We start from the raw sequence: 10,059 nt of genomic DNA on the forward strand, positions 1-10,059 counted from the left end.
AAAAAAAAAAAAAAAAGAGGGGCTTAAAGTGGGTACTTGATGTAATCTTACTATAATTGGATCTTTCTTTTGTTTTTAGGTTATGAAATTTACCCTAATTTGAAATTTATAAGTTATAACTTTCATTAGGGATTGAAAGCCTTCACCAGCCATTAATTAAAGAATAATCACTCATGCAGAAGACACCACTAACTGGCCAGACTTGGACCCACTTTACAGTAATTGGTCATTACTACAAATTATAGTGATTTCTTCAAGAAGATAGAGGACTTCAAGCAAAGTTTAACTTGTCATTTCCTAGCGAGAAGATGATGATGAAGAAGAAGTTAAATTTCCATCAACTGGAATGTACCATGTACTAGGTAGAGTAATAAACCCCAAAAAAGTTACCTTTTTAAGAGGTCTAGACGATGTACTATCAGAGCAGGAACAAAATATACTGGAAGATAGACCGGCAATGCCCTTCCATAGGCTTGAACTAAAAAGGAAATGAAATGTTCAGCACAAGATTGATTTCCATGAATAATCTGCAGAAACATTTAAATAATAGCATCTCAGTTTTGCCTTTTTCTTTTTCTTTTTAAACTAGTAATAATACTCAGTTGTTGAAGTTTCAACAACACTATTATAGGAAATACTGAGGAAAAACTGCAAAAATGATCAAAAAATAAAGTAATCACTGCAAATTATTAATCCATATGTGCCAAACAAGGAGTTCCAAGAACTGAGCAAGAACAACAAGAAAGGGAGTCATAATTTACGGAATCCGCTAAAAAATAAGCAGCCAAAACACTCCCAAAAAGAAGTAAAAAAGAAATAAAGACAGAAAAGACTAGAAAACTTAAGATTTCAATTGTGACTTCCACCATTTCCAAAAAACAAGCAAAAGGTAACAATAGATGTTTACTATGACATACAAAAGATGCTGAAATAATCTTTTCAACAAGACAAGACTGAAGTAAAAGTTGTTTTTTACCAACAAAAGGTAGCATTTTGAACATTTGAAGATTCACAAATTTTGAATATAATTTAAATCAAGCAAGCATAAACATCACGCCAAAGAGTTCTTGGAACCTAAGGGAGGTCTGGTCTTCAATGCAATGCATTCAACTCGTGAAAATGCATGTGTTGTTTAGTTGGGAGGGGGATGGAAGGATGGTTTTCTAAAGCCCAATTCTCAGAGAGAGTTTATTATAACTTCCCATGCCGAGAGGAATCAGAGATTGCTCAAGCGCCATCATATGGAAGAGTGCCGCCCCTGTTTCACTTCAGTTTTGTCGCTGAAGAAGTTACTAACACAATAACCCTTACTCAGTTTAAGGGAAAGGATTTTTCTCCAGCTAGCAGATGCTCTCTCTGTTCCATTATGTTTGGTGTTGGTTTGATCCCTCCACCCCTCAAAGGGCCTGGTACCAGCTTCTCTATAAGGACACAGTGGAATGGCTATTGATTCCTCACATAGTTGTCAAAGTGAGCATTCAGGCGCCTTCTTGAGTCTAGGGTAACACCACGCCTTCTTTGATGCAAGAAAGACAGCCGCCTTGGGTGCCAAGGCTTCACTTTGTGCCCCTGTGAGTTGTGACAACACAGCTTATTATTTAGTTTTTTCACACTTTATGAGTTTACGCTGATTTGTGTTCAATGCTTTGTTTTTTCTTGAATATGCTTATATTATATCTTATATGTTGGTTTTCTCATATTAGGTCAGTACTAGTATAATTATACCATAGTGCACTGATGGCTTCTATATTGCATATAAGCATATTTATATCAAACTATCATTGCTATTGTTGAGTTTAGTGCCTAGCACTAATCTTTAAAACCGATAGGGGCTGATAGGGGTATTTTGAGTCCCACCGGCCCCCATATTTTTGTGATATGGCTTTTCTTATAATTGGGCAATCGGGGTACTATTGTCTTTTACTTTCAGGACCATTTTAATATAAGTAAAGGACTAAAACCTTCGATCAACCTATTCTGGTATGATTGCAGGTCACTCCTCTCTTTTGGGAGTCTCTTTCAATTGCACCTCTCTCTGCTCTTTTCTTCTTCTCTTCTTTCCTCTATTTCTCTGTTTTGATTACAGGTTTCTGGGATTGTAACAGCTATATTATATATATTGCATGCCTAAGTCACCTTGACAACTATGATTCATCATGCTATGTATTGGCTTCTGGGGAATGAAAGGAAAAGAAGTTGTGGGCAAAAGAAGTGTCGCTTGGATCTTTACTGATATTGGTTAATCTGTCAGACTAGCGTCCATCTCGAAAGAGTTCGAAGTTAATTTTAGGAAGCTCAGCAATCATCGTTGCCTTTGCTGGAAAGCTGATATGGGTCCATATATTTAGTACTTATGGTATAGCCTTGCTTTTGTACTATTGTTAAATTTGGGTCCTAAAATGAAATATATCCTTTTGTTGCCAACCACCAAGAAAAAAATAAACACAAGTTATTGCACCGATTGTCACTTCTACCAGACATAATGCATGTCATTAAGATGAGACAACCATAAATTTAGGGAATGCATACCGAACATGGCACTATCATTTGAGGATCTAGCTTTATGTTGACACCCTTGGACTTGTAGCACTTCTCAATCCCATCCAAGTTGGTGAAAGGGATGCTGCTTGCTAGTTCTTTGACCCCTTGCAAGATAATTGACTCCTTTCCGCCATGCTTATTAAGAAAAGATCTGTACGATGGAGGCAGACTGTCTTGCTTCAATATGTATGCCGACCTTCAAAAAAATTGAAATTGATTGTATTCAGGCCTGAATCTTTCTTCCTTAAGCTTTCCAAGAAAGATGACAAGTAGGGACATATAAGTATATAACCATTCGCAAATATCAATATCCAAGAGCATTGTGAGAATCCCTTTCTTTAGGGTTTGGCGGTAGATACTAAGGCAATCTTTGAAGTATTCTTTATGAATTTTAAAGGGTAATCTGTCCTCAGAGCTGAAGAGGCTGTTCCCAGTTACTAGTCTACTTGGATTCCAAGGTTGCAGAGGCTTGCATCAACCACAAGACCCAGTGTCTCTGGTGCAGCTCTAAGCAATTGAGAACCACAAACACAATTTTTACTGAAGCTTTTGAATACATAAATAAGGGGATATGAAAGAGGGAACTGGTTGCAAAATATATAAGACCCAGTGTCTTGGTGCAGCTCTAAGAAACTAACCACAAACATATATATATAGGGGAAGGAATGTTAACCATCCGTGTGGCTACTGCGCCAGCGTGTGGGCCAATGGGAAGCAAGGCACAGGCATCTTCAGTGCACGTACGGGAGGCAGCTGGGTCTTTTCATGCCCAGTTGTGTCGGGACATAGAGGGCACTAGACGGTTAGCATTCTTTTTCCCATATATATATATACATATATATATATATAGAGAGAGAGAGAGAGAGAGAGAGAGAGAAAGAGAGAGAGAGACTGGATATTACAGCTTGAAGAAGCAATCTAACGAGGGAATGTTTAAGTGTATGATAAGTACAAGGAAGTTCTAAGATATATTCGGTCAGTGGCTTGGCCACATGCTCTATTCGAAGTATAATCAATCCCAAACAACACTACAGCAAGTGTAATTTAACTAGATATATAAGGGGCAGGGAATTACTTCCTAGAAACCTTTTTCAACTCCTACTCCTCGAGGATTGGATGCTATATGACACCAGACAAAGTAAAGAATTACTCGTTATCTATTAACATTTAGCACTGAATTCTTTTTCAGACACATCACTTGATACTCATTGTTTTCGTTCTCCTCCCCCCCCCCCCCCCCCTTTTTTTAGAAAAATGTCAACAAACAAAATTAGAAAAGTGCAGAAAGAGAAGGTAAGAAACCCACCACAGAAACAGTTAATTACATACAAGACTACGAGACAAGATCCCAAAATGCACTGAATCTATAAGTAGTACATTAGCCCACAACTAACAAGATAAATCACTTAGCAATGATAATGGACAATTTTCAACATCAGTGCACTTAATGGCTGGCTATGGAGAGTGGCATCAGGAGAGCCCAAGAACAGCATCACCTGAAGTAATTTCCTTCGACTTCATGCTCAGGTTTCTTAGAATTTCCAGAGCTCATCTACTTTCTCAGTTTCCAAGTATCCACCCATTTTCACTGCAATAGATCTTCCATGTTTACCCAACTTTCACTCATAACCCCATATTTTCCAACCAATCAAGGGCATCTGAAGACTCGAAGAGCAGGTCAGTGTGGAGGAAGGCTGCTATACAATATGTCCAACCATCCAAGAAAAATAGCATCAGAGGAGAAGGGGTTCATAATTTAATGCCAGTCTTACAGAAGTCACTTGGGTTCTGAATGCCCAGTCCTCAGCTCCTGTTGATTAACTAATAAGTCTCTAAAATCATGTCTCTGGCTGCTGTACAAATAAAAAAGATTGCCTTCATGGGCTCTTAGTCATGAAAAAATTTCTCAAAATTTTAGAGGTGGCCCTGATTCATTATAACAGACGTAAAATTCTTCATGAACTACCCAGTAAAACTCCAAATTCTGCAATAGGATCTGGACATATTATACCGAACCTCAGATTGCTCACACAGAAGTCATGTCTCCAAGTCAATAAAAGCATGGGAAAATCCTATGTTCCACACCACTATCATGTCATCCTTGTAAGCAATAAGATCATACATAGCCTTGAAATTCAAATTTGAGTATTATTTTCCCACCAGTGATCTGCCAGAATTTGAGGGCATTACTTTTTTCACACATTATTCTAATCCCTTACATAATTCAAAAGAAAACAATTTGCTCACTGTATGTTTGATTGCTTGGTTTATCTTCTTGACACTTGGATACTATAGTTGCATTAACATTTAACAACATTACTGACATAAAGTATAACCCAATGAAGTAACCACTAATCCAGTTAAGGTCATGAGCTTCAAAGCTATAGATTCATGTAAAAAAATTGTTTTCCACAATGCAGAAACTACTATAGTCCTTGAGCTCGTAGGTGCAATGAAAGTTCCAGGAGGTCATGATAAAGAAAAATTCTCTATTTCGAAATAATTTTATGAATTACGATTTTTCCACAACATACAAGGTTCAACCTCATTTAAAGAGCAGGCAAACTAGGATAGATCCTTTCAAAAGGAAATTGATTGTAATCAACAATTGGTGAAAAGAAAAATATATAAGAATCTAAATTTAAGCACTACAGAAAACGAATTATTGTTGAATTAGATGTATCTTTTCCCTCGGAAGGGTACGTACAGGATTTGGGAAGAAGAGAGGCACATTAGGAAAATGTCGCCATGTGCCCACGTCAAAGGTTTACAAATGCGTCCAAATCGTTTGCTTTTTATCCCACATCTGGATGCTAGTACAGTAGCTCGCATAAGAATGTATATGGCTAAGGCTGTGTGCTGCGTATTTGGTCCAGTCAAAAGCATCGAAGGCCCAGCAATAAGTCCGGCTAACAGTGCTCTCCACCCCGCCGTCCTGATCCAGAATGAGATATAAATAAAATGAGCACCTAGAATACCAAATCCCTTTTTCTTCTATTCTGGCGAATAAATATGAATTACATGATCAAACTAGAGCGATTCAGCTAGGAGAAATGAAGAAGAGGAAGCTGATGATGAACAATAAGAATAGTTACATGCCTACGATATCCTCCTAAAGAAGCTATACACTCATCAACAGAAACAAATGTGCCTGCAAAAGTGCCGAGGAAGAGGCCGTATCTGAGAGTCTCCTTGAGGGCTATAACAATCGCCTCGCTGTTCGGAATCACTCCAGGCTTTCTGAAACCGGGGGAAAGGAAAATCAAAATCATAATCACAGCCTGAGTCTGAACCAAAGATAAATTTCAGAAACTCTTGCAAATCATCTAGAGGTGGAAAAGGACCTTCCTCCACTCAACCGGACGAGGATCGAAAAGGCCGCGAGTCCACCTTTTAAACCTGCTCCAATGGTAAAACCCTTGGTGGCAGCGGCAACACATCTTCGTAACTTCTCCCAGTCCCTCTCATATCTCAAATCAGAACTAAGAAAAGAATGATAAGATGAGGAAGGAGGGCCAGATTTCCCGCAATGAGGACAACTTTGTTCGTCCGATACAGTGCGGCTCTCGCCCTGAAAACCACCATTTTCGCCGGAAAAGCATCTGCAACAGCCGACAGATGCATCGGTTTCGACACAGGTCGGAGACATGGTGAGTGATTAGGGTCTCAACTCTCGAGAGTTCATCGCCATTACAAGAATTCGAGAGCTGCAGAGACGGAGCCGAAAAAGCGAGTGGGAAGTTCAAAGCTTTTCAATCACCAAAAAAGAAAAAGTTTAAAGCTTTCTAAAGTTTGCAGAATCTAACAAATTAAAGCGTCACACGTGTGAATCGTTTTTCTTTTTAATTTTTCTGTGGTTTATGGGACAATAGGCGTATTTAATAAATAAATTAAAAAAAAAAAAAGGCAAAGAGGTGTCACGCGTGTGGCGTTGCGCCACAGGAAATTTGTGCCAAGTCTGGGGCGTAAAATAGTGACGTGGTTGTACCTTTGTTTTTTCGTAATCAACAGCATGTTGACAAAAAAAAAACAAAACGGAACGGCCAGTGTCGGTTAATTGATTTTTTTTTTTAGAAAACAGGGATACATAGATCTGTCTATTAAGGTCCAACATAGTCCGTTCGAAAATGGTATCTAAATGGTTTTGGCCTCGACCATTTTTGTGCTCGGTCTCGAAATTTAGAACCTTGACCAATGGTCGGAACCCAGATCCTCTCTGGTACATATTCAGTTGGGAGTATCCATCGAATGTGCTTTGGAGAGGATCTCATCCCATGGGAGTTTGGTAATTGTTCTTCGATTGAGCATGGTTCAAGGAATTAGATTCTGATCACTGAAATCGTCTTATTTATTGAGGAATCAAAGTTTTAGATCTCGAGATCAAACAGATTGACATGATTGTGAGAGTTTCAATCTAGACTGAAAAATACCCTCTCCAACCCATTATGCACCCAACACCCATCCAATGGTTTGGAGGACTTTGGGCACATACATCCATGTGTTGAGGTACATGTTCGATTCCTCCTAACAATCAAATGGAGAGTTGGACATCCAACGCATTAGAGAGGAGTTAGATCCCAAATGTAAAAACCAAACCCTCCATGCTCTTGATGCAATATTCTCTCACAACTTCATTCTGGTCTAATCTACTTCTATATTAAACATTTTGAGGTGTCCTGTGACTAAGGTACAATGGTTGTCCAACACGAAGAGTATAAACGGAGGTTTCATAGGGAAGGATTAATTAGAGTTGTGAATGATAGTTATGACACATAATACAATAAACCATATACATAAGCTAATCCATTGCCACACTCCATTAATGTTGGAATTTTATAGTCCAACCATGAAAAATATCTAAAAATTGTGGGTTTGAGATGTACCATCGATCACTCTACTAAAGATTGTAAACATCCCTTATAATGTAAATCAGGTATTTGTAAAGCATCCCCTTTGAGCCCATCCATTAAATGTTGCATTCACTTGGAAGGCCACCTTGTGACTTTAAAAGTTGTAATCAACAAATTAAGAGAACTTTTCGAAAACTTTGATGATAGGTATACGGTAAACTAGTGAACAACATCAATAGGGACACATCATGATTTATTATACAAGAAATATATAAAGGTCATTTAAAAAAATGATAAGAGAGAGACATAGTAGATGCTAGCTTACGGTATACCGACAACAATATCCAATTTTTTTCTGATAATTTAAAGAACAAGACGAGAGAGAGAGAGAGAGAGAGAGAGAGAGAGAGAGAGAGAGAGAGAGAGAGAGAGAGAGAGAGAGAGGGCACTTCCAAAAGTGTTTACCAAAGGCTTGTCTTTTTTTTTTTTTTTGTTTAAGGGAATTGCCTTTAAGACAAGCCTTTCCAAGAGAGTCCAAGAGGTGAGTCTTATGAGTTGAAATATATAATTTAATCATTGCTGGTCGACCGCTTCCTCCCAATAGTCATGACAATGTTATTGGGAGACTTTGTCTAGCCTTCGGCTAGAAGATGGCAGGTCGATCAGTACCTATTTTTTGCTAGATATAAAATATTCATCAATCATTTTTCTTCGCACGTTTGTGGAGAGTAAAAACCCTTTGTAAATCAAACATCCAAGGAGATGTTTGTACCGTGAATTCATATTTGTTTGTCATAATAGGAAAAAAAATAATTTGGTATTTTAGGTACCCATAGACGAGCTTACTACGCTAAAGATAAGTGGTGGTTGTGGTTAGATTATTTTACCGTTTATAATACCTGCTTTTTACAAAAGCCTAATGGGAGGCTTACTTGCGTCACTCACCTAAAAACTGTCAAATTCTTCAATCAGTAGGTTTCGTATATTACTCTTAAGCTCACGAGTGGAATGTCATTCCAATGTTGTTTAATGAGTCAAACTTTTATAACCGTCCACTGTGAGAAAATTATTAAGGCGGCCCAAATATTATAAAGTGGTAAACCTAACAGAGGCCAAGTATTTTAGACAACTATACCTTAAGACTCGTGCACACATGAATAGGTTACGGGAATATGATATTTGATTGAGTTGACTCTAATATTTGAGACTAAGGGTACACATGCTTGTAATCATAGAATTTAGATAATTTATGTGATGACTATATGTAACAACTTGTTTGATTCTTAAAGTTTCTGGGTACTGACATCACTCTAGTCAGGCACTCATCTGTCAAGTATCAACTTAGTCTTCATTGTATGTCAAAACAAAGGTTTGAAAATTATGTGAAAATTTTAATTATTTAATAATATTGTTAGGATTCTAAAATGCTAACTCTATCTTATATTCCAGGGAGTTAGTGGTGTGGGACTCGAAGAAAGTTTGACTACCTTCATAAAAGTATATATTTTTTAGGATATTTGGATATCTAATGTGAGGAAATGGAAAGATAAGACTTTAGTCATGGAAAGATAGACTTTAGTCTATCAGGGTTCTGTGTAAATCCAATAAGTTATGATAGGATTCTTGAGAAGAAGTAGAGGGAAAGTGAACGTCATAGAATCGTTGAGCAAATTAGAGAGAGGGAAGAGATAAAACTGTTAAGTCGAACCTGACAACAATACCTCTGGAGCTGTTTGACTATGGACTGTCTAAGAAAAACAATTTTTACAAGTTTAGTCCTTAAGAAATAAGGAAATGAGAGTCTCCACGTAAATTAGGGTATAAAACCCCAAATAATCTTTTTTTTTTTTCTATTTTTTATTGGTCCTAGTAAGAGATCATGTCATGTCATGTCATGTTGTGAAATTGAAAAGAGGGTTCGGTAGATCAGTTGGTTAAATTGTGTGTGCGTGTGCTTTTTTTTTTATTACATTATTACATCCTTAGTATTTTGAACTTCAAATCAGACATAAATGACAACCTAATGCACATATTACTGTATCAGACTAAAAATAGGTGAATTCCAAAATAAAGGTGAGAAACAGTAACCATGGACTAAACTAATAAAGAAAAGGTATTCTACAACCACATTAAATAAAAATTAACCTAAATTCTCATAAGTAAACTTACCAATCTAAAATGGATTTACCTCATAAGCTCTCATCTTTTTTATCAAAAAAAAAAAAAAAAAAAAAAAAAAAAAAAAAAGAAGATCCATGTCTTTCTCCATCATCCTTGAAAAAATAGAGAGTCCAGTTTTTCTTTGCCTAAGGGGAAGCCGAATTCCTATGGCCACGATGAATAGGAAATCCATTTATCGCGGGGCTTGAGATGCGTTGGCATGAAGTTTTCATAAGGATATTTTAAAAGATACTAAAACCCTCTAGGGATTTTGTGAACCAAAGTATGCTGATTGAACCATCCTCATGAGTGTTGGAAAACATTCTCCATGATACTTTGTCCTCGATTTAATTATTCAGTTACCCTATCTCATAACAAGTGAGACCTACCCCAAACTTTTCCACCCTTTAATTCCCAACAAACGAACGGGCCTCGCGTATCATTCTTTATACGTGGGGAATCCACAGAATTGAGGGTATAAAAGTGAAAAAACGGATACCTTCTTTTG

The 10,059-nt window shown here is 37.4% G+C and overlaps 1 protein-coding gene across 1 annotated transcript in view; it reads right to left on the minus strand.

The window, feature by feature from the left end:
* The window catches only part of LOC122070333, a gene marked incomplete in the record, with an annotated part of 17,386 nt that extends 11,070 nt beyond the window's left edge, over nucleotides 1–6,316 (minus strand). The window contains 5 exon segments of the mRNA XM_042634467.1: nucleotides 391–527; nucleotides 2,530–2,737; nucleotides 5,249–5,476; nucleotides 5,641–5,781; nucleotides 5,886–6,316. Coding sequence (XP_042490401.1) covers nucleotides 391–527; nucleotides 2,530–2,737; nucleotides 5,249–5,476; nucleotides 5,641–5,781; nucleotides 5,886–6,190 — 1,019 coding nt within the window.
* Between the last annotated feature and the right edge of the window lie 3,743 nt (nucleotides 6,317–10,059).

This window comes from Macadamia integrifolia, unplaced genomic scaffold (genome assembly GCF_013358625.1).
Source record: "Macadamia integrifolia cultivar HAES 741 unplaced genomic scaffold, SCU_Mint_v3 scaffold890, whole genome shotgun sequence".
NCBI classification, from domain to species: domain Eukaryota; kingdom Viridiplantae; phylum Streptophyta; class Magnoliopsida; order Proteales; family Proteaceae; genus Macadamia; species Macadamia integrifolia.